This window comes from Uloborus diversus, chromosome 5, assembly GCF_026930045.1.
Source record: "Uloborus diversus isolate 005 chromosome 5, Udiv.v.3.1, whole genome shotgun sequence".
Classification (NCBI taxonomy): Eukaryota; Metazoa; Arthropoda; class Arachnida; order Araneae; family Uloboridae; genus Uloborus; species Uloborus diversus.
Window position 1 is genome coordinate 58,666,272 of NC_072735.1, and position 27,908 is coordinate 58,694,179.

The following is a 27,908-nucleotide window of genomic DNA, read 5'->3' on the forward strand; positions in this document are numbered from 1 at the left end:
GAATTAAATTCTTTTAATTTTTCTCATTTCTTAAAATTTTTCAAAGAATGTTTTATTTTCCTCCTTTGTATCTGAATCCTTAACCATTAATTACATTCATTTACTAATACACTAAAGCCTAATACACTAGCATTTTTTAATGATTCCCGTTCCTTTCATGAGTATTTGTAGAAGAATGTTGCATTGCAATAATGCCTTCACACCATCATTAGCATATGTAAAGGGCTTGTTGCAAGAAACACAACACCAAAATCCAGCCCCAACAATTTTTTTACACTATATTTCCATCTTTTCATTGTAGGAATCCACTCTGTTTAACCATTCCCAATTAAATTGGTCTTCTTTCCTGCATCGATGGAGCCAATATCTTCAGATTTATCCAGGTACCTCATTTTTTAAATGAGAACATTCAAAGTTCAAACGAATAAATTTATCAAACAAAAAAAAGTGACGAAATGAAAAGTAAGAGTTAACTAGTAAAATTTAATTAAACTAATTTATATTTACGAGAAGCATATTAATAACGATAAAGTATAATTAGAATTAGTTCAATAACAACAGAATGCACGCAGATAAAGATCATAAACCAGAATATAAAATAAAGAAAATATTTGCATACGATCAATTCCTCCAACTGCCATAAAGAACAGACAGGAGTCGAAGCTCTTATCACTTTTCTCTTCCTACCTTCCCCCAGTTTACAAAACATGACCGTAGCTTACGCTTTATATTTATATCAAATGTCTTCAATTTGGATTTTTTCGTTTCATTAAACATTGCCCTAAATTTTACTAAAGTGGGTTTTTCTGAAAATATAGAAGTTCCGGTATTTTCGAAGATGAAGATACCGGAATTCAAGATGAAAATACCAGAAATCCGGTAAAATACCGGAACACAATCACCCCTGGGTTGTACCTACGGACGTTGGTCGGAAAATTCCAGGTATCATTGAGAGAGATCCTAATTGGGGTTCAACGTGTGAGTCACAACCTTTTCCAATACCCCAGAAAGTTTCAACGTCATCAAACGAACATTTAAGATTCTATCACATTTTTTCGGTTTTAGTAGGATCTAAATAAAAAAAAACATGAACGATTTCCTTTTTTTTTACTCTGTTGTGGATTGTATTATTCATTTTTGTTGTAGGCATCATGATTCCCTATATTTTGAAGGTTTTGTTTCTGATTTTTTAATGTTGTAAAACTGTGGTCCTGTCAATGTGACTGCCTTGCAAAACCAAAACGGCATACCTTTGTACCCAAGGACACACAACCATGTTTACCCATGGACAGCAATTTTTCGTTTCCTTGGGTCCCACCTGAGTTTTCTTACAATGTGAAGTACCTCAAAATGGTGGCTTGTCATCAACGTTCAAAATTTGCTTTTAACAATGATGATGAATTTGAAGTACGATTTGAAAAACATAGTTTTGAAGTAACCCCCCACACCTGTTGTAGGATCTACAGACCGCCTATTTTTATTTGAAGTTGATTTTTCTAGATTTATTTGGTTTAATTTAAACTGAGTTTTTTTGTAATGGGTTAATTTTGGTTAAAGGTTTCAATCTGCATATAAATTGAAGTTATTATGTAAGTACATAGAGAACCATACTATCATGAATCTAGTTATTTTTTTGTTTCAAAACATATTAATTATTCATAACATCATCAACTCTCTTAAGACTTATAACTTTTTTAAGAGTTCACTGACGTTAAAAATTAAGGAAAATTTAAAAAATTTAAAAAACCTTCGATTAATTTTCAAAGTTTAATTTCTGTTGGATATGTCATTTAATGTTATTTTCAATAGATGTATGAAATATTTCAATATAAAATGGCTTATGAAAATGCATTGAGTATATATTAGTTCCTCAGACCTATTTATATATTATTGTTTTATATGTCTATGGGTACAAAGGCACCTGTCCGCGGGTTGAATGGGTTGCTGTACCCACGGGCAAAAAAGAATGTTAAGAAAATTTTTATTGAGGTTGAAAGCTTTGAGATTTTCACCTGACAAAAATTGCCAAGTTAGATGATAAGTTGTAGTATCTGCCAGAAAAGTTTTCCGGTCGATTATCCATTCCTAGAGACCAGCAAAATTTTAAAAGTAAATTTTGTTTGTGGGTACAGCAGCTTCCCCTACTCTATAGTGCTAACCAATAAAAACAAATTTTGGCTCTGATGGAAGCAGTTCACTCACATTACACAGTAATTTGTACAAAATTTATAATTGTTTTGATGTTAATTTTTTACCCCTTTTAACCCTTTTTACCTTATTTAAAAAAAATGTACAGAAAATGTCACTGCTTTTTACAGAAATGTAAACTTAAAGTGGGATGATTATTCAGAAAAGTTCTGTAATCAACCTTCATGAAAGTTTTGCAATCATTTTGTCTTGTACAAGATTGTGGGAGATAAAAACTGTTTACAAAACTTACATTTCCAAGAAATTCCAGTTATTTCCATGAGAGGAAGTATGGTGATGGTTTCAGACCAGTAAGGAAAAAATATTTCTAATTGACAGTTTAATCCAATGAGAATCCTCAACAGTTCAAATCATCAGCTCCTCCTCTCTACTCTACTGCAGGGGTACTCCAGTGAGAGGGCAACTATGACCTCACTAGTATTTTCTTACTCCGCAAATTTAGTCTGACAATTCCGCAAATTTGGAGACAGAATTAGATTTACGTAATTGTGCATACCTGTTTTTTTATCATTCCGCAAATTTTTGAGTTTCATTTGTCAAATTGATAAATCTCCCACTCCCAAAAAAATAAGCTTGCAGCGACCCTGTCCGCCCATTTAGCAGGAAAACAGGCATTGGATATGAAACAACCCTAGTGGCTCCTATAACCTGGTCCATAGATGGAAATACTATTAATTCAATTGAAGACAAACAAATATTGTAGGATCATAAACATGAAAAAACTGCACTCATCATTAAAAAACTGCACTCAGTTTAAACTAGACAAAAATTGGTGATGTTATGAAAAAGACACGACCTCAAGTGGTAACTTTTATACAGAAAAGAATAACTTTTTCACTTTCGATTCAAAGTCAAATTCAAAGAAAAATTAGTTGAAAATTATTTGTTCAAGTTGTCTTCAAATCTTCATTTCGTTAGTACTTTTTTAACAGTAACTGTTCTATGCCAATCTAGCAAAGGCATATACTAATAAAAAAAGGAGATTTCTAAGCTAATGATTCAACAAATATGTGCTCAAAATATACTATTTTTTATGAAAATATTTATCAGTAATAGTAGTATAATAGTCATACAATAGCTTGAGAGACATGTGTTCTCTTGAAACTTGTGTTCAACCATGCTGGCTACACTGCATTACATCAAATCAGGATTAAAATAAGTCAAAACTAATCAGTTTCGTAGGTAATTAAATGAAAAATACTCATGTGTTTACAGTTACATTAATAAAAATTAAATTCATAAAATTATTCTTACTTTCCAACCTGTGACACTGAAAGTCTTTCCAGCACTTCCTATAGTAATAGTTCTCTCCCACATTCCTGGCAAAGTAGCTGTAAGGAATTAATAAAAATTAAGACATACGTAGTTGTATAAATCAAAGTAAACATATTGTTACAAATTCTGTAAATAGTAATTATTTTTATGATTAATTTGTTGTAATCTGGCTAAATTTGACATTTATTAAATTATTCTTAATCTAAAATTATTGTAGTAACTTAATCTGTAAATAGTTTCTTGTAATGAATATACAACCTCCTTACATTCAAATGAAGTATATGGTCCCTCCATTTCTGAAAGATAAGATTTGTGAATGGATTAAAAAGAAAATATGAGAAACTGGTAGAACGAACTAGGATTGTCTGGATATTTCTTTGCTGAGTATAAAGCGGTGTGGCATTTGAATGAGAGTTAGTTTTGCTTTTTAAACTGTCTAGAGACTGGTCTGAGCCATTGCTCTGAGAGCATGTATTTGGCTCTGTGTTTTTGCGTATTTTGAAGTAAATAACGTGTGTGACCATTGAGTTTATGGTGTTTAATTGATATTTGCCTTTTTGCTGATGATTGATTTAGCAGTTGTAACTACATTAATTGTACATAGCTGTAAATAAATCTCCTGTGCTTTTCTCAAGAACTGTGTTGTCATTGAAAGAAAGTTTGAAGCTGCACGGTACTCGTAACAATATTTATAATTGCAAATATGGAATTAAATTACTTACCCATTCTGATGTGTTCATTTCCTTTAAAAACTAACCATTCATATACTTCATCCATAACTGCAATTACATTATGTTTTTGGCACAAATCTGCAATCATTTGCAATTCATCCTTTGTAAAAATCTGCAATATTATGATATTTTACACTTCAAAACAGCTTTACTTGAAATTAGGAAAATATTTTAATAATTTTTAATAATGTGATAAAGATAAAAGTACATTTACATATAAGATTGTGTTAGTGAATGCCTTTGAAAATGCATTCATTCAAAAAGTCTCATTTTGAGTACAGAGGTGTCCCTTGTATAAAACGGTTAATTCGTTATGTGTAGTATCGAAACCGTGTTATACAAGACTTTTTTAAATATAACATTTTTACTTATTTTTAATACTAATTATGTATGTGCATGAGAAAAATCAGGTTAAGATGAATCTTGTTATATTGAAACCGTGTTACATCGAAATCAAGTTTCATAAAAACAAAGTAAAAACTTATTAGAGTTATCAACCATTAACAGAATGTATTAAACAAAAATGAAAATTCATCTTTATAAATATAACATTCCAGTTATATCAAAACCATGAAGTATTAAATTCAAGTTTCGTACCATGTAATATCAAAACCGCGTTATAATAATTGCAAATTTGGTATCGTGTAATATTGAAACTGTGTTTTAGAAGTATTGTGTTATAGGAGGGATGCCTGTACTGTTAATATTACTGTTTTATGGAAACCACATTTTTAACAATACTCCCCAAAAGGAAACTCATGAAAGCCAGGACAGTCAAGAGCTATGCAGCTAGTACTCATATAAATGATGATATCTAATGAAATGTTCGAGATTGATTAATTTGTTATCAAATGACTTTTCCCATTTCACTTTAAATGAGAAATGATATTAATATAGGGTAACAAAAACGTTTTGACTTAAAGTCGAAATTTATCTTGTTATCAAATTAAATTAACGTAAGACGGAGTGAATTAGCATAGGTCATGGAATAAATTTCTGCTCACTGGATTAATAATGATCAGAAAGTAAACATGCTTACCTTGCCCAATGGATTATGTGGTGTATTAACTATTATCAGTTTTGTTTTACGATTAAATTTAGATGCAAGTTCAGCTGGATCTAATATCCAATCCTTACTTGATACAGGTCCATCAGTCTTTATCTAAAATATAACGAATTCAACAAATAAGTTTGTATTAATGCACACAGCAAAATAAATAAATAAACAAAATAAATAAGACCTTTTTTGAGCAATAGAATTAAAATCAACTTTTCCCTTTTTTTTATTCTCTCAAATAAACAGTCATTATTCTTTAAAATTTTCATCCTGGATAACTTTTAAAAGAGGAACAAAAATTTGAAATTATTTATTTATTATTAATTTTTTTTGTGTAATTTCTATAAAAACGAAACAAAGGAAGAATTTATTAAAAAAAACCCTTAAAATGAAATAACTGCCACTTTTAATAACATATATATCCACAAAAAACTAACAATGCCCAAATATATTTTGCTAAAAATGATTTATGATAGCAAAATAAGTATGCAGTCACTAAATTGGTGCAGATTTTTTTTTTTTACTGATCTTTTATAAAAAAAAAAAAAAAAAACCTTCTGAATCGCAAGTAAGAGTGTGGGTATTGTAAATATTTCATATGAGTTTTGGTTCAATCAGTTTGAGTTAGGAGTTAATTAAAAGGCATTCAAATAGGTAACACATTTCCAGACTATGAAGATCTCTGCACATTTAAAACTATTGCATGCTGCAACACATCAAGTATATTGTTATAGTTTTTTAGTTTCTAAAAAGGAAATACAAAAGTTGTCACCAGTACTTTTTACACAAATAATTTTTAAGTATTATCTGCAAACAAATAATAAAAAGAGATTTCTGTTAAAAAATGGCAGGAAGCATGATCTAAAAAAACAGACAAGACTATGCTTGCCAGATTTCTGTAATGTTCAACCGGGACAATCCCCCCCCCTGCCAGCGTAGTGAGTATTTAAAAGGGTACACACCGTTGGTCGGTTTTTAGAGTGTTTTGAAGGGTACATGGGTTCCTAATTATGAGCTTAAACCAAGGGTAATAAATAATAACTGGCGCAAGCAGATAGATTTAACATTTTACTTCCTACATGTCAACATGTTTAAAGTTTTTCTTCTTGCTAAAGCTTTTGACTTGCTTTAGCAAGAAGAAAAATTTTAAATGAGAAATAAAAAATGGAACAATATTTACATGTTCTTCACATTGGCATGGTCTTTTTTAGAAAGTCTTTTTTGTTTTTTATCTTGTTGTAAAAATCCTCACAGGCTAATCCGATATTAATTTTACAAGTCTGTGCTACAAATCTGTACCTCGGAGCCAGACTAACGTAAGTCTGGAGATAGAAAGATAAGGAGGAGATAGGAAAACAGGATACAGGAGATAGAAAAAACATTTGCCTGACGCATGCAAGTAATAGGACGCGCACTATTTTAACACCGGTAAATAATTACAGAGGATTTTTTTTAGAATTACATTTGCATGGCTCAATGTGAACTAGGATTCTACATACGATGCAGTAATAAACAGAAAATCGTAATTTTTGGAATGACGTCAGTCTGGCTCTGATGTACAGAAATAACAAAGTTATTATTTTAAGTAATTCTTCCCAGTTAATTATTTTTAGACTTTTTTGGTCATCTGTTATCAAATTTACCTTTTTCCGGGACAAGAAGTAAACCGGCCGGGACACAGGGATTTTGTCTGAAAACCGAGAAGTCTGGCAAGCTTAGACAAAACCTATATTGCCCTATGAAAATTATTAACACACTACATATTACTCAGCTACTAGCAGAGAAAAAGCAAATAACTTTTGTTTTCAACGAAATGAATACCAATGAACACGAGTTATAGAATGTGCACCTCTGAGTTAAAATCTACTTCCAGGTGTAAATAGATTTAAGAAAAAAAGAGCTAATAAAATATATGTACTTTCTACAGAAAGAATGAAAAATTTGATGGAGGAAGAGTAAACATAGAAATACACACTTACAGGTCGTAAAGGTATGTACACTGGAACTCCTCCAGCCATTTTTGTCATAGGTTCATAGCAGTCAAAAAAAGGTTCAATTATGATTACCTGAAATGAGTATATTTACATGTGAATAATTTTATAATTTTATTTTTATATTAGTAGGAAAGAAAAATAAACCATTTTGTAGGAAACTTTGTTTAAAATTTAACAGTAGAAATTTCAAGCAATAATTTTAAATTTTAAGTGATATAATGATAAAAATAAAAAAAGTATAAAACAAAACCATATATGACTATATCAATGGTTGGAAGTAGGACGCTACAAGAAGCAAAACAACTGTAGTAGCCACTTTTTTAAGTAGCCTGTAGTGTGGCTCTCTACTTTCAGAAAAGTTCAAAGGATTTTGCTATGCCTAGAATTCCAAATGTTTACAGAATGACAAGTGGTTCAAAGTAATGGCTTTCAGACTTCAGAAATGTTTAAGAACCACAAAGTCAAATTGATGATTTAGTTGAATGCTCCACTGGAAAAGTGGGAAATGTGCGGAAATAGCATTTGCAAGCAATTTGACATTATGTTTTTTTCCCAACATATCAGCAGGCCATAATTTTGATCATATGTTCATAAAAGTTAAAACTCTAGGCATGTTAAAATCCTTTGAATTTCAAAGTAGGAATAATGGTACCTACCGATTCGACAAAACAAAAAACATGCATTTAAAAAGCTCAAATCATTCTGATAAAAAATATTTTCTTAAACAATCCAAAAATTAAGAAAATGACAGTTGTATATAAAATAGTAATTTTCATTTTTTTAAATTATTTTTTTAAAGTTAAACTTAATCATTTGACATATTTTTTCAAAAAGAAAATGGGACATTTCGAAATATTTAAGGGGAAGATTGTTTGCATAATTTTCTAACCATAAAACATATTTATGAGGAGGAAATTAGAAATTTATAATTTTATACGTATGAATTTTCATGATTAATTCATAGATTTATTTGTCATTAATTTTGAAAAATAAAGCAAGTAATAATCAGGCAACATTGATTAATGTTAGAGCTTTTGACTCCCTGCTTTTGTCTAAGTTTCACAAAATGACAAGATATTAAAGTTGTCCATTGTTTAATTACATTGACAGTTTCATAAAATTTATAAGTCATATTGATTTCAGGACTTTTTTTTCAGTTATTGATTTTTACTTTAACAAAGTAACATTACACTGGGTTAAGTTATGAATAAAACAACGTTAAAAGTTTTTGAGTTTATAATTTTGTCCAGTGTGTATTTTAATATCATTAATTTAAAAAAAAAAAATTTTTTTTAATCATAAATGGCAACTTTTATTCATGTGCAATGTGTGGTTTTAAATTAACTTATTTGAACAAAACTTTATCGTAATCCAGGATTTTTTATCTTTGAGTTCATACTTTTGTCCAGGTTTTACATAATGATAAAATTAAGGTTGTACATTTTTCAATTACATCGATTTTTCATTTAATTGATTAATCATGCAGAATTAAGCACTAATTTCTCAATTATTCATCTTTATTTTCATGAAAAAAAGTTAAACTGAGTTAAGTTATGATTAAAATAAAATTAAAAAACTGTATAGTCAGTGTGATAGAGAAGCATGAAAACAGGAATTGTTTTGTCGCGAGTGACCTCTATCCATAAAACAAAAGCTTTTGGTTTAAAATTCGTCCGCTTTTAATTGAAAATAGCACATAAGTAAAATAAAGCATTCTTAGGCATGTTGTATAATTTTTGCTTTTACATTTAGCAATTCATGAATGCAATTAAAATCGATTATTAAATATTTGTAAGGTTCTGCGATTGTTTGTTTGGTGAAAAGACATTTTCATTTCATCTTACCACTGTCATAGGTGGCCTCCTGGTATGGACCTTGGTGCTGAGAAGCTCAAATTTACATTACAATAATGAAAATTTAAGTTATTCACTTCTGTTCAAAATACGCATTTCATCTTCTAATCAATTTCATGTGTCTGGTTGTCTATATAAAGACAACTTGTATAAAATTACTGTTTCTATTCAAATAAGTTAAGTATAAGTTTCAATAAGTTCTAATTAGTGGAATTAACCCTTTTTAAGATGAACACAACCATAAGGAATTTCTTGCTATGCAACTGCATCTTATCCATTTATTACAAATACGTTCAATAAACTATAAGCTTTATTTTTATTCCTATATTTGTCTCTGACTTTAATGCGAAAAGGAATAACAAATATGCCTTATTTAATGATATTAATATCCTTTACTTTCCCTCATGAATAATAGCTAATTTACCACCTTTTTCTGAGGGCATAACATAACCATAATATCCCCAACTGTGAATGTACATTCTTGACCTAAAATTCAAAATCAATAAAATATGTGCAGGGGCGAGTGTACTACCTTGGGACATTTGTACCTGGGCACACTGCTAATTTCGAAGAATCTAACTAAATCTAATTAATAGCCGTCTTTTTATAATCTCTAATCACCAATTTTGTAATCTAAATGGTGCCATAGTAAAAATCAGCATCAAATGAGTAAAATTGACAATTTTGTGAGAGAAAGAAAATTTCATGACTCCAAAGTAAATATTTTCTTTGTTTTTATTGCATTTTCTGTCCTTGTATTTGTAAAACTAACCAACTAAATTTCATTTTGCTATGAAAGAGAAGTACTTTATATATTTTGGTTCTAAGAAAATAATGATAGTGCATCTAGATTTACCACCATTTTGGTTTTTCTTTATCTACTTGGTGATTGTACCTTAAGAGAGCCAAACATGTTGTACCTTAGGACACGTTTCAAGGTACAACATATGCATGGTTTGTTCAACATGGAACTGCATTGTTTGAACACAGGGCTGGATTTAAGGGAGGACAGGCGGCGCTACTGCCACGGGGCTTCCACAACAAAGGGGCTCCCACAATAAACTTTTTACAAAACATCCTGTCACGAGAGGAAAATATCGGATATATACATATATATCAAAATATTCGGATATATATCAAAATATCGGATATTTTCGAAAATATGATGATCTTTTCAAACCCTGATTAGGGACCTACACTTCTTCGTTGCCCTGGAGCCTCCACACTTCCGAATCTGGCCCTGTTTGTACACAAGCAATTCCATAATTAAGATATGTTTAGGAACATGGAACAATGTTCTAGTCTTATGTTGTCTTTTAAACACATTTAATGTTGAATCATAATTCATTATTTATGATTTAATTATGTTTTTTTTTTTTTTTTTTTTTTAGTGCAAAATTGGTTCAAGTATATGTCTGTTTCCTGAATCATGAAGACTTTCACATAGTACAACAGGATATGCCCCAAGGTACAATAAGATGTTGTACATTGGGCCAGCTCGGAACTTTTACTTTAAATGGCCGGCAATATTTTATTTTCAAACTATTTTAAAAAATGTATGGCATAAGAAATAGGTTGGGGTATTTTAACATGATTTATAGATTTCAAATTTGATTCAAATAATTGACGTTAAAAATTAAAATATGAAAAGTGACCCAAGGTACAACATTCTCCAGTATGAATGTTATTTCAATGAAGAGGAACATATTTTACTCTGTAGTATTGATATCTATTACTTCTTAGAGGAAATTAAAGAACTTTATCTAAACAATCAAGTATTTGATAAATTTCTATCACTTTTTAAACTGTGACAAACTGCCCCCCAAAAAAACATGTATAGATGATTCTGACTGAAATCAAGACTAAACAATTACAGTAAAAGCCCAACTGTAGAAAAAGTGCAAAATGTGGGAATTGCTCCATTCGTTAATTTTCCCAATAGTTATGAATTAATGCTCATTAAAAAATAATAAATAATTTTTTCGCTACACCACAAAATTTTATGGACATTAAGTCAAAAGCAATACACAACAAAAATTATAAAAGCAAAGTCAAACCTTTTAATAAAATTACAGGCGCAGAAATGAACCCTTTTTGTGCAAATGAATGAAAATCCAACGTTTTTCAACATAAGTATGTTCATTACATTAGATTTTTCTTCTTTTTACAACGTTTACATTCAAAAATAGCAGAAAAAAGTCTGATTTTTTCAGAAAGTAGGGCGTGTTATATAACCTATCTGCGTGTTTTCGACTTTTCCTGATTTTAATCCTGAAAGTAGAGGGGTTGACTTATATGCGAGTATATACGGTAATTGGAACCACAGTTTTATTCTGAGAAAGTTCTTTCCACATCAACCATGTATTCACAGCATTTTTATTCCCTTTTATAAAATGACCACTTACTTCATCTCCAGGGTTGACAAGGCCTAAAATTGTGCAGTACAATGCTTCATAAGCACCAGAAGTGACCAGAATTTCCTTTTGGGGATTTATGCTTCTTCCAACCAATTGGGAATACAATTTTGACAGAGCATTCACCAATCTAGGATGACCCTAAGACAAAGATATTCCTTAAATTGTCAATAAAATTTTATGTATAATGAAACGTTTTCTTGAAATTAATTTTATATAGATAGAGAGATAAGTATAAAGATAAATACAGTAAACTCCTGACTATCTGCGGAATTTGGTGGCACAAGTGCCACAAATAATACAAACTGTGGATAAACTACATAAGGCTAAAATGAGGGATAAGTAAGGTAAAAATTGTTCTTCCTCAAAAACATAGCTGCATTGATGCATCATACTTTCTTCAAATAGTGAAAACAAACAGTACAGTAAAATGTTTTGCATTTTTGCACAACAGAACTTAACATCAAAAAAGAACAAGTGTATGCATGATGAAGAAAGCACAATAAATAAAAAAAAGCAAAAATAGCCGAGTTGAAATTTACAATTTTTTTACAAAAAAACAGCCATTGGTATTTGCTTTTTACAGCGAGAATAGATGTTCCTGATTGTTGATTGACTTGCGGACATTTGGGAGTTTACTGTATGGATATAGATTAATATATAGATTAATTAGATGAATATAGACCAATATAGATTAATAAAGATAGGAGCATATAGATCGAGACCTTATTGATATTGCTATAAAAATGTTTTTATTGAAATATTTATATATATAGATTATACATACAAAACTGACAGTTGTAGAGACAGTTGGGTTGATACAGTGATAAATATAACAGATAGAAGGGGGAGAGATATGAAAAGATAGAAATATGTTTAGAGAAAAAGACTTAAATAAGTTTTATCTTGTTAGCGAATTTATTTAAGCAGCCATTGAAGGCAGCTTTTTGGTCTAAAAAGATGAAGGGCACAAAAAGTGAATTGTGCTAAATCAGCTAGTTACCAAAAGTAGCTGGTAGTACATAAAACCATTTCTATTACTTCTTAAAACTGTAGTGCAAAAAGCTTCTCTTGCCATGCTAATTCTAAATAGTATGAAATAGTGCATTTAGTATGCAAATATACTTACAAATCCTCTAGTATATTGATTTAGAAGAACGTTAGGGCCAGTTGTGGCATCACTCAAGGCTTTTGCTACATGTTCTGGAGCTGCAAAATCAGGAAAACCTTGACCCAGATTGACTGGCTTATAGTCAAGAGCCAACTGAATAAATTCAACCCTAAAAACATAAACCAGAATAGTTAAACAGAAAAATGATAACTTTATTTTACACCAGGGATTCTCAAACTTTTCTGACACGCGGCACCCTATAAAGAATTAGAGTTTTTCACGGCACCCTAGTCTACCTCCATTACATACATATACAATTATACATATTAAAATTCCCTGCAGGGTTTGGAAGCCTTATTGAAACAAATATACTATCAATGCAGCAACAATGCTGACTTTACTGGAAAATGAAACTGCACAAGCTTTGTTTCCGGAATGTTTGATATATAGACCTTTCGTATTGCGGCAGATACCAAGTCTAAAGTCTACTTTTTGTTTCAAACACTAACTGTAGCATGTAATGATCAATCTTAGAAAATACGGTTGGGATTTTTGACGCAAATCACGTGGCCCATAAGGCACAAATGGATGTAACACCACAAAAAATCTCTTGGAGTCGGGTCTGGAGAGCATTGTTTCAATGGAAGAAGGTGATTAACACACTATTGAGAAAATGGGGAAGGATTGTCAGATAATGGGGTGTCCCATTTTGTTGAAAAATGAACTACCATTGAACATGATATGTTACAGCGAGTGAAACAAGCATTCAATTTCTGACTCGATATCTGCTGCGTCAAGAAAGGTTCACATATTGAACATCTGGGAAACAAAACTTGTAGTTTCTTTCTCCAGTAAAGTCAACGGAGTTGCTGCATTAGTAATATATTCCTTTAATAAGCCTTCCAGGCCTTGGAGGGAATTATCACAAAACCGGGATACTTCACAGCAACCCTTGCCATCTGTTACAGCATTTAGTTTGAGAACCTCTGTTTTAAATATTCTATTACAGACTTACATTTAAATTCAAAAACTAAATGGAAAGATAAAAAAAAATTATCTGATGTTCTGAACAAGTGTTGAGCATAGTTTTTCCTCATTCAATCCATCATAAAAACCTAAGAGAAATCTTCTTGTATTTACACAAAACAAGTTTAATGGTGCATAAATTAATAATATACATCAGTCAAAATCCAGGATTTTGCAATACTAAATCCAAAATGTGGATTATGATCAAGCTTATTTTGAGGGAATAATTGTATAAGGGTTCATAACCCTTCAAAGAGAAAAAAAATCCAAGCAATTAAGTACATTCCAATAGTCAAAAGGTTTTTCCAACGCACTACTATAAATTCATACTGGGTCACAAGGGGAATTATGGGTCAAATAACAACATAATTTTATTTTTTTCTAAACTATGAAAGGTAAAATGATTTAATTTGGTATGGAATTAAGATTTGAATAATTTAGAAATCATTCAAATAATCAAATTACCCAATCTTAAATTATTTTTTTTATTTTAAAATGAGTTATACTTTTTTTTTTAGAATATTACAGGTCAAAAGTAAATAAATATTCCAAACCAACATTTCTTAACAAAGAGATAAAAGCATTGTATTTTATAAAAATGACACATCTGAGATAATTTTATGTTACTAGTCTAATACATTTTATTTCTGCTCTAAACATGATCTAGAGTAGCATTTCACAAATTTTCACTACCAGCGGAGACCGGCAAAACCTTTTGAAAAAAATTTACAGATATGTGAGGTTTCTTTTTATTTATCCATTTTTTCGTTTAGAAAAAAATGACTCGTAGAACGTCTAAAATTAAAAATAATAATAAAAGGATAAAGAGTTCTATATAAAACAAGGGTGCCCATATAGGGGGGAAAGGGAGGCTCAAGCCCCTCCCCCCTGGAAATGAGAACTTTCTTGCTTTTATTGCTTTTTTCTTTGCAAAAACGTATAAAATTTTCTTTTCCAGCCATTAATGAGTAAGTTATTAAAAATGTCAAATTTTAATATCTCTAATATGTACTGAAATCGTTTTCCATGGGGAAAATATTCTGCTAAACCATGGGGGAAATTTTTGAGCCCCCCCCCCCTTAAAATTTTGCATATGGGCGTCCTTGTTATAAAATGAAGTTTCTCACAAGTTCTTAAACTGAATCAAGTTTCTATGCAGGGCGAGATTAAGGCATGGGCATATGGGATTCAGGACCAGAGAGCATCATCATTTGGGGGGTACCAAATCAAGTTGAAGTTTTGAATAATTAGAGTAATTTTTTTCACAAAATAGCTAGATGTGAATATCATCTCAAAAAAAATTCTCAAATCACAAGTCCCAAAGTAACTCCTAGTTTAATGTAGTGTAACTTGCACTACACACTGTTTACTTTACATTATTATTACATTTAAAAGTTATATTTTTTATGTTTATATCTTGCCATTATTTACAGTTGTGGTAATATGCAAGTAATAAAAATATTTTATTACTTCACTATGCGGCATGCCGAGAGAGGGAGGGGGAGGCATCAAGTAAAGTGTGTCTAGTGTCCTCAAAAACCATAGTCTGGTCTCGCTTCTATGAGAACAAAACTGAAAATTTTCTCCATTTGATTTGAAATATTATTTAATTGACAAAACAAGTTGTTTTTGAAACAAGCTCTATGGGGAAAAAGGTTGATAGGTTAATATTTAACAGTTTCGCTGCCAATCTCGCGTCGGGGCAAAACACTGAACAAATTCTCTTCTTCAACCAGTACGGTACACATTAGTTGTTTCTGAGAGTTTTGGCAAGAATGCAGTTTATTAGCAGTGAACCTGTTAGAAGACGAAAAAGGAGAAAATAATGACAATAATTACCAAACGCTTTCTTTCATGCCTTTAAGTCTGTCTGCAGGGCCGTGAATAGCCATGCTTTTCTGAAATAAAATCAGTTTTTTAGCAAAATCAAACAAGTTTTAAAACTTTATAAAGAAATTGCTTGGAAATAAATAAAGAAATGGAAATACTAAAAGTAAAATAATTAATTGCTTTTGAATTGCGATACTATTACCTATGACATTCATCTAATAAATTAACAAAACTTTTTCTAGTCCTAAAAAATAACAAAACGGTACTTATAAGTTTACAAATGAGGAAAATAATCTTGATAGAAGACAAGAATAGCATGAAATGGAAATATTAATCATAACCAATATAAGAGTTTCGAATGCAGGCTTATCTGAAGCAAAAATAATTCATTCGCTATCACTGCCATAGGTATCACTGTGGCATTTTTATCTTCATCAGTGCCAATAATAAAGGACAGGGACAAGAAGGAAACATATGTTTATTACGAGTAATGTAGCATATATTGATGTGAAACTTACACTAAAATTAATGAAATGAAAATATTTTTGAAGAAAAATTGAACAGACTTCATAACTGCAGATACAAATTGCTGTAAAAAGAATAAATAATTTTATTCTTTGAACATCTTTGAAAACTACTTTTAAATATAATTTTGAGTTGGTGCAATATAAGCAATAGAAAAAATCCATAACTGTAATTCAAGTACAAATAAAAATTTTAATGGACCCAGGTTCTTCTCAGTAGCATTCACGAACCTTAAAGGTCAAGATTCACGGTCGCCACTCGCCACGTGGCGACCTAGTTTGAAAAAGTGGCGACCTAAAAAAGCAACCTCAGTCGCCATTTTCCCCCCTGTTGTTCCTAGAAAAAAAAAAAATCTTGGGATGAACAGGAATTATGCACATACTCAAGAAGGTGGAAGAAAATAAATCCCTTTCGAAACATACACCTGTGCGACGATAAACACATCAAGGAAAATCATTTTTTGACCAGAACGGCAAGACAGTTACGTGTGAAACATAGACTCTATATTTGGTCACTCACAAGATGGAAGTAGGCAAAGTATTTCAGTGCTTAAGTTTGCAAAAACAATGCAGAATTTGATGCTTATTCAAATGCAAACTAATGAAAATAACCCAAAATGTGCTGTAAAGCATTTTATTTATTTATTTTTTTTATTATTTAAAAGTTTTCTTGAGAAATGAAAAGTTTTGTATTTAAAATTTCATCTTATCCTTATTGAATTGACGCTAATGTGCTAAAAGCTATAACAGTTCAATTAAATTGATGTTTAATGAGGATTTTACATTTTATAATTATTTTTATGCTAAAAATTCAAAAACCTAAATCTTAATTTTTAGCGCAGTTGCCATATTTGATCACTCTTAATAGATGGTGTAATGCTGACATTACATATTACTTATTTTTGGCCTCCCGAGCAGTAAAAATATGCGTGTGTTGGCGCTTTTGGCGGGGGTTTGTTTTACTGCGGAGGAGGCGAATTGGCGAGGAACTTGCCTGGGTTCCGGGGGAAATGTTTGGGAAGAAGAAAGGACGAAGGAGAATTTTTTTAGAGTAATGTAAAAAGCACAGTGCAGTGCAGACGACTCGAATACAGCCCGTATGCCTTGTTGTCCTGATAAGAAGGAGGTAAGGCATTTTTATTAATGTATCAATAGAAAATGTGCATTTCGTTGATATTTAAATATTTAGTGTCTTGTTGTGGGCTAAGTCATATTTGCAACAACATAGAGATATTAATTAATTCACAAAAATAAAAGCTAAATAATTATAGTAACGGCCCTGTTTCTTTTCCATTCTAACGAAACTGATAATATAACAAATGAACCTCCATATATAATATATTTTAATAATAGCACTGAAACCAACATCATCACAGATGGAAGTAGACAAGATTCTTTAAGTGCCTAAGTTTCCAAAAGAAGAACTGGATGTCTATTGCAATACAATTCAAACTATTGAACATTCCGCAAAATGTGCCGTATTTTTCCACCTGGATAATTATTTTCTTGAAACATGCAAAATTTTTTCCTTCAAATTTTATCTTCAGAATATTATTTTATCCGTATTGCTTAGACTCTTTCATCTTTTTTTTTTTTTTTTTTGAGGATTTTTAATTATTAAAATTACTTTCATATTTTAAGTTTTTTGCGTAGTCACCATGTTTGGTCATTCGCAAGATGGAAGCAGACAAGAATATTTAATTGCCTAAGTTTCCAAAAATAGAATTCAATGCCTATCTCTGTGCAAACTACTGAAAATAACTTAAAAAAAGCCAAAAATAATTTTTTTTTTTTTTTTTTCAAAATTAGTTATTTTCTGGAAAAGTGAAATTTTATCAGCAAAATTGTATTTTTTGTAAATTTCATCTGAAATGCAGTTTCTCGCCGACTTTTCATTAATTTATTCAGACTCAGATCTATAAACTTCAAGGACGCCCATATGGTGGGGCAAGTGGGGGCTTCCTTGCTAGAACTTCCTTGCTTTTATAACTTTTTTCTTTGCAAAAACATAAAAACATTTCTTCTAGAGCAATTAATGAATAAGTTATTAAAATTGTCAAATTTTAATAACTCTAATCTGTACTGAAATCGGTTTCTATGGGGAAAATATTCTGCTAAACCGTGGGGAAAATATCTGAGCTCCTCCTTAAAATTTTGCATATAGGCACCCTTGATAAACTTTGGGCCCCTTTGCAACAAAATCTGTACTGCCCCCTACTCAGATGCCAGCAGTGTATATTTGTAAGATTAATAAGTCTTAGTGCTAGTTTGTTTTCATTTTTTGTTCAACTTCTTGAGCTGTTGAGCCCTTTAAAGACAGTGGCCCTCTCGCATTGCTGGGTCTGTGGGTATGCAGATCTATGCTATTATTTATTTATCTATTTTTGGAAAAAAAAACTAACCCAAAATACATGTTTATAGCTCTTACAATGTAATTCTGTTCAGTTGTATTTATTTGTTTTTTCATGAAAGTAGTAAAAACTCCTCTCCCATTTTGTACTTCAACACTCTGCGACAGTGGTGGCCACCAAGTTTTTGGGGTCTAGTGGCCACTGGCCACTTAGATATTTTCTGAATCTTGACCTTTAACGAACCTTACATTGATAACAACCTATTTGTATAACAGTGTAAATGTTTCATTCTTAATGTTGACTTGTTTTCTTGAAAAACAAAAAACAGTTACACATCTTTTTACCTATCATTTTTGAGCCAACTTTGAAAATTATGCTTAAAATAAGTATTAATGTTCAAAGAGTAAAATTATTTTTTACTTTTTAGAGTAATTTCCAGCTCCAGTTTTGAAGTTGGTTCTGAGCTTTTTACAAAAATATTTTTATTTAAAAAAAAAAGATTTGGGAAAAAGTGTGGAATGACTGTTGACTAATGACTAATAGTCTTCAGAATGTGTTTTCTCCATCCCTATGTATAATAATTCTATTAATTACAAACTTATTTGTTGATTTAAAAAAAAATCATTATTCAAATTTTCTGCACAAAAAGTTTCACAATATAGCATGATATTTTTATCACAAGAGTAATTGTATTAAAATGCACTCAATGAAAAAAAATTGTTCTCTAATAATAATCTACCTTAAATTAAAATAAAAAAAAAAAAAAAAAACAAGAAGAAAATAAAAAAAAAAAAAAAAAAAAAAAAAAAAGTCATATTAATATTCTTACTTTATTTTGACAGCTGGAAGAAAGAACAGCTTGTTCTAGAAATTTAGAATTTGAACTAAGCAGCTCATGATACTTGGACAATCTATTTTCTAAAGTCCACAACCTTTTCATATACCTTATCATCCTTTTACGTTATCTACAAATAGCAATGATACTTCTAAACAAAAGCCTCACAAAAGAAAAAGAAAGTGAACAAAAAATTATGTGTGTGTATCTTTTATTTTGCTTTTTCATAAAGTAGAACCTCTCAATAAGACACACTAAGGGGCCTAGACAAACTGTCCTTTCAATAGAGGTGTCCCTTCTTCGGAGGGAGATGAATTGATGCATTTGTGTACTTATAACTCAGCATTATTTCATAATAAATGTAAACTAATAACATTTAAGATGAAGTATTGAAAGTGTTTCATTTCTATTAAATAAAATTCAGAATTATTCAAACTGGAAAAAAAATAATAATTAAAGTTTTATCACATTCTGTAGTATCAAAATTTTGTAACTTATATTCATAAATTTAAATTTTGAATTAATGTATTACTTAGATTTGTTTGATGTCATAATTTCTAATACAAAACAGTGTGATCACATTTAAAGTTTTTTATACAAAGCTTGTCATAGGAGGCACACTATCTGTCAGGCCCATACGAAGGAAAAGCATGAATGTAGGCCTCAGCAAAAGTTTTAGAATACATATGTTTCTTTATTTTCATGTTAATGTCAAGACAAATTTTTACCAGTTAATATTTAAACAAAAAGTGAACCTTGAATTCCAATAAATTTGATATTTCCAATGCATTTATACGTAATTTTTTTGTAATTTATCTCCGTGACAGGTTCCTGTTCGAAGGGACTGGGATATCATACATCATTATTGTATGAAATCATAAGTTAATAACTGCATACAAGATGCATGTATGCAGATAGCGTGCGAATATATTGTTACACATTGTCTTCAGATACTTTATGAATAACATTTAAGTGTTTGACCTAATCTTTTTACTTCATTAACTATTTTTTTAAGTATAGGGGAAGGTGGGACACCTTGGGACACCATAAATTTCAGCTTAATTTTTGTAAACAGAAATTAGTTCTCTTAGGACATCATCAATGATAGCAGGATCTACTCTTCAGTGAACTTTGGAATTTCTCACATGAACAGGAAAAGACTGATCTAATTTTCTTTGCTTTGCTTTGAAAGGTTTGGAGTTATATTAATAGGCGATTTCATTATTAAAATTTTTAAGTAGGGAATGAAAATTCATGAAATTCAATCATGAAAATTTCAGGCAAGGGAAAACAAAAAAAGAAAGAAAGAAAGAAAGAAAGCAATGAAAATGCCCTTACTACAGAACTAAAAGACTTTACTAAAACTTTTACTTACTAAAAGTCTTTAGAGCCCTTAAATTTTTAAAAATTATTTGATGTCATGATTTGACATGGAAGATTGCTTTCTGTACAGTTTACCATCATAGTAAAACTAAAGCCTTACAGTTAAGATGCACATTTCTTCACAATAATAGTAAGTCTGAAAATATCACCAATGCACAGAAAAAAAGGGTGACTGAAAAGAAAATGAGCAACTGGTTATTTAATTTAAACATTTTTTTTCTGCCTTAAAAATTTATTTTCTTCAACTAATTTTACAAGTACCTGTAACCTACATCATAATTATTTGCACCAAACAATGTTTCTCAGTACATATTCCGTGGATAATACGCTTTGTCTCATATTATGCGTTATACAACGTGCTGAGCAATGCAAATAAAAACACATTTATTCTGAAAAATAAGCAAGTATTTTTGTACAATATACTTCGTACTGTGTACTGGCATATTTTTTCTTTTTGGAAATCAATGTTTCAATAAATTCTTTTGTTAGTATTGCGTTTACAAGGGCACATTATTAGCTCATTTACAATTGTTACCGATATGTGAGAAATACATATATTTAAGATAGCTTCTCGAATGGAGAAAGCATTCACCTCCTTCGTGTGCACAATCAAATCAAACTTAAGATTGAGCCTGCTATGTCAAACATTTTTCGACGCCTGGTGAAAACTTTGAGAAATTTGATTGTTCTCCTTAAAAAATGAACAACTGAATTCAATGTAATTTGTCTTTTTAACAACTTTAAGTCGCATGTTCAAAGAAGCTAAGGGATATCAGATAATGATTAAAACTGAAGACTTAAGACTCAGCGAAAGAGTAGAATTAAAGAAACCCTTAAACTATGTCAATAACAACATTACAACAGCTAGGATATTTTGACAAAAAATATTTTACAGAAAACGTACCAGTATTTTCAAGCTACAAACGAAGAATTTTTCACGAAAATTATAGTAGAAATTGAGAGCTTTTGAAAATTACAAAGAGAACGTGTTATGCAATGAACATAATCTTTTAATCCATAAACACGATTTCTTGACCTCTAAAAACGTTAAATTAACTCTTCAACGCTGTGAGAGTTTTTAAAATTACACTAATACTAATTTCTACGGTAAAAATAAACAGAACATTAAAATATCCTCTTACTTTTCTTTTTTAGAAATTTAGGAAATATTATATGCTAATACATGTAGTGAATGGACTTTAATTTTGATAGACAGGCTCTCGTCAAATAAACAACAAACAAAGCAAAAATTGTCAGTTACGGTTACGATCCCAGAGACACAGCAGGAATAACTCTCGTCAATGGCAGAACATGGCTACGTTTGCCGAAAGGGACTCCAGTAGCTGCCGGTCGATAAAAAAACGCAACGCATAAAGCATTATGAAATGATTTACGATAAAACCTAAAATTTTCGTAAATAAACCTTTTCTTGTAGCTTATTTTAAATCTCACCTTCAACATCATTTAATGCCTTAGTTGAAACAAAGGATTCAAATGTCTGACAATCCGTTTCATTCAGAGTTCATAATAGTGACTGAAGATCATAAGTACCTGCTTCGGCAGCTGACTGCGCGTATTATGTTGGTGGTAGAGTTATTTCTTTTCCACCTTTTCCTTTACTTGTTTTAACACTGGGGCACTCCGTCCAAAAATTGGAAGGGAGGGGAGAGGAATTCAAAATTTACAGAATAAAATTTCGAGTTTTAGGAAAATACGAGCACGCACACATATACTTACATCTAATAAGAATCATGGATCATCATTTTATAAAAAAGCAATAATAATGCTGAATGCTTATTCGCAAGTCCAATAAACTATAGAAGCGCCGCTGCTATCTCAGACAACAAAAGAAGCTGTGGTGTAATCCACATTCATTCAGTTTCTTTTTGTTTCGATTTCCGGCGCCGATCGAGAGCTGTTGGCTGAATCCTTTCTCTGCGCGTGCTGGAAAGTTTATGATGACGTCATTGATTCGCATTTCTGAGGTCACTGAACTTTTAGCCAACCGCGAGAAAGTTTTGGGTTTTGAAATGATTTGTATTGGACAGGGAACCGCAATAAATCGGTTATTTGGATGATGTAATTTTTCTTCTAGAAGCTTCCATGAAATGTTGATAAAAAGGCCACGCAACGTTTTTTAGGGAGAGATCATTTTTTTTGCTTGCATCGGAACGCCGTGTTGAAGAGCGAAGGGTTCTTGGCCCGATTCGCTCGGCCGAGTATGGCTCCTAAGCGGTCCTTTAGTTCGGTGTGCCTGTATTTGATGAGTGATTGTTTCGCATTGTGTTTTACTGCTGGCCATGATGTTTAATATGCTGTGACCACATGTCTGTTCTGCCACAGTTTTGTGCGTTTGTGCAGACCTTGCTTCCCGTTTGTAATGTGAAAAAGTGGGACAATAAATCGGATATGTTTACGAACTCTCATGGATTATTCTTCGTTTGGACTTTCAGCTTTCCGTTACCCGGCATAAGAACTTCGAATGTACGTGAGTACCCTTCGTAAAATATTTCGGTCTCAGTTCATGTTTGTGATGCCAACTTTTCAATTGTATCATGTGCTCTCGTAATGTATACTCATATCATTCCGGAGTTAGAGTTCGCCCATAACAATAAGATCGTATGATCAAGCTGTCAAATCTAACTAATAGTGAATTCACTTTGTCGCGGGGTGAATTCACCGTTCTTGGGTTTATGCTGAAATGTCTTTCGTTTATTTAAACGCTCACCACTATACGGATTCACGGGCCGAACACAAGTTCTTTGAATGATTTTCTTAGCCGGTTCCCCGGCCTTCCCCACCACTACGCGACATTTTTGGTGCGTGACCAGTCCCATCTTTGGCGTTGTGCCAGTTCCTTTTTCTTGTGAAAACGAGCTCATAAAAAAAAAATAAAATAAATTTGTAACACTTGATATTATGGGAATGAACTCTAACGCTCAGTGGAAATTGTTTGCTTGTACATCTACTGTTGAAAAATTGTTTCTTGTTGAAATTTTTGTCATTCTAAGTCAAATGAAATTTTTGGTTGTGAATTAATTTTTCTTTGACCATGCCTGCTAAAAGGAAAACCCGTCAGGTTGACCCAACTTTGTCAGCCGTGTCCAACACTGTTGTTAATGCTAGTGTGACACAAACCCCTCAAAATGCTGCATCTTGTAGAACTTACAGTTCTGGCAGATCCTCATTCATGCTCAATGTTGCTAATTTTAGTGGAGATCCCGCTGAAACACAATATTTTGTAGAGCAGGTTAAAGATATAATTAGTGTTAATTCGTGGTCTGAAAAAAAAGGTGTCTTGTACATTAAAAGTAAATTGTCAGGAGCAGCACTTAAATATATTTTAGAGACACCAGATTTAAGGTATTCTGACTCGGTTACAAAAGTAACTGATGCATTGTTATCATTTTTTAAGCCGGTGGTTAATACTTATTCTATGAAGGACTTTCACTCCATTAACATGGAACAATCAGAGTCAATTTTGAATTTGGCTCATAGAATAAAATTAATTACCACTAGTGTTTTCAAAATTAAGAATCCTGAATTTCAAAATGAAATAATGTATCAAAAATTGTTGTCTACCATTCCGTCAGACTTTAGAGTCAAAATTCTAGAACTTGACATCAAGTCATTTGACTTGGCTGTAAAAAAAATTGAGGAATTGCAAAAATTGAAAGATGATGTTAAATCCTATGAGAATCCTCAATTTTCTGATGAACATGTTTTGGCACTACAGGAAAAAATTGTTTCGCTAGAATTGCAACTGGATCAAAATAAAAGGGGTGTTCAGTCTAAAGCTAAACAAAATGATGGTTATCCAAAACAAAAATTGTTTGCTTCACAGGAGCATTTGGACACTATTCCTAGTAATTCTGCTTGTGAATCTAAACAATTTGAGGTGTCGTCAAGACAATTTCCTCAAAACCGTCAATTCAGAAAACTGTTGTGCAGATTTTGTGGTAAAGCTGGTCATGTGCAAGAAAGATGTTTCGTCTATTTAAAACAAATGAACAACAGTGCTCGATTTCAAAATCGACGACTTAGGTCTAATATTTCTCATGGTCGAAACAATTTTTTCAGCCAATCTCATAATTCAAATTTTGAGCCCTTGGGCCGTTCTGATTATTTTGAAAGACCTGTGTCGGGAAATTTTTCTAATACTGATAATCAATCGAATTCTAGAGCTATTAGATATAATTTCAGAAATGATAATTATCGTCAAAATCAGAGGTTTAATAACAGGTTCAGAAATCATCAGGTGAACTGTCTGAGTTTTTCGAGAATTATAAAAGATAAAATTCAATACAATGATATGGGTACACAGTATTCTCCCATTAAGTGTGTTAATGCTTCCCAAACATCTTTTGTGTATTCAAACAATGAATCTGACCCACAGGCATCAGAAAAAAATTTTTCTTTTCAAAATTGTGCATCAGTGGTAACCTCTGATTATCAAATTCAAAATAGAAGTCTGTTGGTACAAAACCCAGAGCCCAGATTTCACTTTCCACAGCCAGTTCACCATATTGCAGAGTTTTTGCCTAATTACAGTTATAATTTCTGTCTAAACAAAGACAAAAATGTTGTTAATTCTTGTCCAGGTGGTAATTCAAATGTTCGTATGGTACATGATGCAAAGGACATGAGTTCCTTGTGTACTGTAAATCAAAGCAATGTCATAAATGCCACACAAAATGCTAACATGAACTCTAATGATTTGTATCATAATTGTGGTGTTGATTTTCCTGTACCTCCTCCACCTGGTTTTCATAATTTTTCTGAAAATAATATGTCTTTTACACCTCATAATATTCCTTTTGTACCACAACCACCTATTTTCAATAACTCGGTGCCAAATTTTCATAATGTAAACCCTTCTGGCCAAAATAATTCTACTCGTGGTGGTAATGTGTCAGACCTGACTCGCTCTAGTGGTCATACTTACTCGAGACCTGTTCAAAAATCCACCGGTGTCATTAAAATTGGCAAAACTCTTGCAACTCAAACTTCTCCTGTGAAAAATAAGTCGTCATTGTCGGTTGAAGCTCAGGAATTTATTCCTGCAGCTCTGGTAAATGTAAGATTACAAAGTTCACATCATGAGGACTTGTCAAATAAGTTGCCATTAGTCAAAGTTCAAATTTCTAATTTGTTTTTTCCTTTTTTAATCGATTCTGGAGCCAGTCTTAGCATTTTGAGTGATGATGTTGTCCAGAAAATTAAACAAATTGTCAAAATCAAAAATTTAGGAAGACGAATAACTGTATCCACTGTGAATTCCAGTGTAGATTTTATTTCATGTGTAGAATTCTCATTTAAAATTCAAAGTAATTTCTTTCGTCATTCTTTCTACACTATGAATATCAGAGATAATTCTCCATTTGTGGGAATTCTTGGTTATGATTTCTTAACTAAACATAACATGTATATTCTTCCTAAAGAGAATGCATTATTTTATGACGGTAACAAATTTCCTTTGTTGAGGAGCCCTCATGAACTTGACAACAATGTGAACTTGTGTAATAATTGTAGTGCTTACACATCTCCCAGTTTGGAAGCAATGAATAGAGTTCAGGTTTTTTCTAAACAGTTTGTTGAACCAAAACAAACTGCTCTCATTAAAGTTTTTGCTCATGGGAAGTTAGACAACAAATCACATTTTTTGTTTACAATTTGTGATTCGGTTAATTCAGTTAAAATTGAAGAGTCGATAATTTCTATTGATGAGGATCCGAATGGGCAGCTCTGCAAGAAAAATTCTTTTTATCTATACGTTGAGAACAATTCTTCTCAGAAAGTTCATCTCAATAAAAACATGACTTTGGGGCACTTGAGTCAAATTGACCATATTCAGGAGATTGAGAATAAAAATAATGAGCATTCACTGAACTTTATTCAGGCATCTAATGAAGTTGTGCAACTCAGGGAAAAAGAATTTAACTTGGAAAATTTTAATTTGGCTCATTTAAAGGATGATCAACTGTCTGACATGCAAAATCTGCTGAAAGAAAATACACAGTGTTTTTCAAGTTCTTTGAACTCTCTCGGTCATTCAGACAGAATCAGAGTTGATTTTCAATTCACTCATGATTATCCAATTAAGGCGCTTCCTTTCCCCATACCTCAGAGTCTTCAAGAAGAAGCTAAAAATCAATTAAATCAGTTACAAGAGGCTAACGTGATTTCTAGGAATTTATCTAACTATGGTTGCCCCTGTCTCCTGGTGAAGAAAAAAGATGACGGATCAGGTGTACAAAAGTACAGATTGGCCTTAGACTTAAGACTTTTAAATGCCATAATTGTTCATTCATCTTACCCGCTTCCGAAGATCCATTCCCTGATCAACTCATTGTCAGAATACAAATATTTTTCAACTTTGGACTTACATGCTGCCTATCATCAAATTGATTTACCAGAAGAGTACCGAGACAAATTCTCCTTCACAACACCTTGGGGTACTTACGCTTTTCACAGAATTCCTTTTGGCGTGGCCAGTGGAGCGAGCATACAACAACATTATTCTGACACTGTTTGTGAACAAACAAACATGGATGGAATCTTTAGTTATCAAGATGATTTGATTGTAGCTTCAAGAACCTTTGATGAGATGAAGGTTAAGCTTCAGAAATTGTTTTCAGTCCTTAAAGACTTTAACTTGACTCTGTCACCGAAGAAATGTCATTTTTTCATGGACAAAATAGATTACCTGGGATTCCAGATTTCTCAACATAAAGTCTTGCCAATCTCGTCAAATATTGTGAAAATTACTTCCTTTCCTCCACCAAAAACAAAGAAGCAGCTGAAGCGTTTCATTGGTATTTGCTCATATTACAGAACACTCATATACAAATTTTCTGATTTGATTCATCCACTGAATCAGTTGACCCATCCTAAAGCAGTTTTTAAATGGACAGATGAAGTAAATGAATGTTTTCAAAAATTGCAAGAAGTGTTTTTCAAGAATCCATATATTGTTCAACCGAATTGGAATGAGAAATTCTATGTGAACACAGATGCAAGTGGACTGGCAATAAGTGGTGTGCTCTTGCAAAAGAGGGAAGGTTTGTTTATCCCAATTTCTTTCTTCTCGAAATTGCTTTCTCCAGCAGAAACAAGGTATCCTGCTATAAAGCTAGAATTGATGGCAATTGTGAAGACTCTCGAAGCATTCAAGTCATACATATTTAATCGCCACATCTTTTTATTATGTGATGCCAAAAGTCTGAAATTTTACAGTAAGAACTCGTCTCCTGCATCTTTAACTACTCGGTGGCTAATGACTTTATCTGAATACAATTATTCCTTCTTACATTTGG

At 31.7% G+C, this 27,908-nt stretch overlaps 1 protein-coding gene across 4 annotated transcripts in view; it reads right to left on the reverse strand.

Moving 5' to 3' along the window:
* The window catches only part of LOC129222103 (kynurenine aminotransferase-like), a 41,075-nt gene extending 19,244 nt beyond the window's left edge, over nt 1–21,831 (reverse strand). Inside the window, exons 1-9 of one of the 4 annotated variants that reach the window (XM_054856544.1) lie at nt 21,735–21,828; nt 19,204–19,339; nt 15,509–15,567; nt 12,662–12,812; nt 11,524–11,673; nt 7,251–7,337; nt 5,254–5,376; nt 4,206–4,326; nt 3,463–3,539 (exon numbers count right to left, since the gene is read on the reverse strand). In XM_054856544.1, coding sequence (XP_054712519.1) covers nt 3,463–3,539; nt 4,206–4,326; nt 5,254–5,376; nt 7,251–7,337; nt 11,524–11,673; nt 12,662–12,812; nt 15,509–15,567; nt 19,204–19,326 — 891 coding nt within the window. In that variant the 5' untranslated portion in view covers nt 19,327–19,339; nt 21,735–21,828. Of the gene's footprint in view, nt 1–3,462; nt 3,540–4,205; nt 4,327–5,253; nt 5,377–7,250; nt 7,338–11,523; nt 11,674–12,661; nt 12,813–15,508; nt 15,568–19,203; nt 19,340–21,496; nt 21,657–21,734 lie in introns of those variants that run through there. The other 3 variants (XM_054856543.1, XM_054856546.1, XM_054856547.1) reach the window with 3 other exon arrangements.
* Between the last annotated feature and the right edge of the window lie 6,077 nt (nt 21,832–27,908).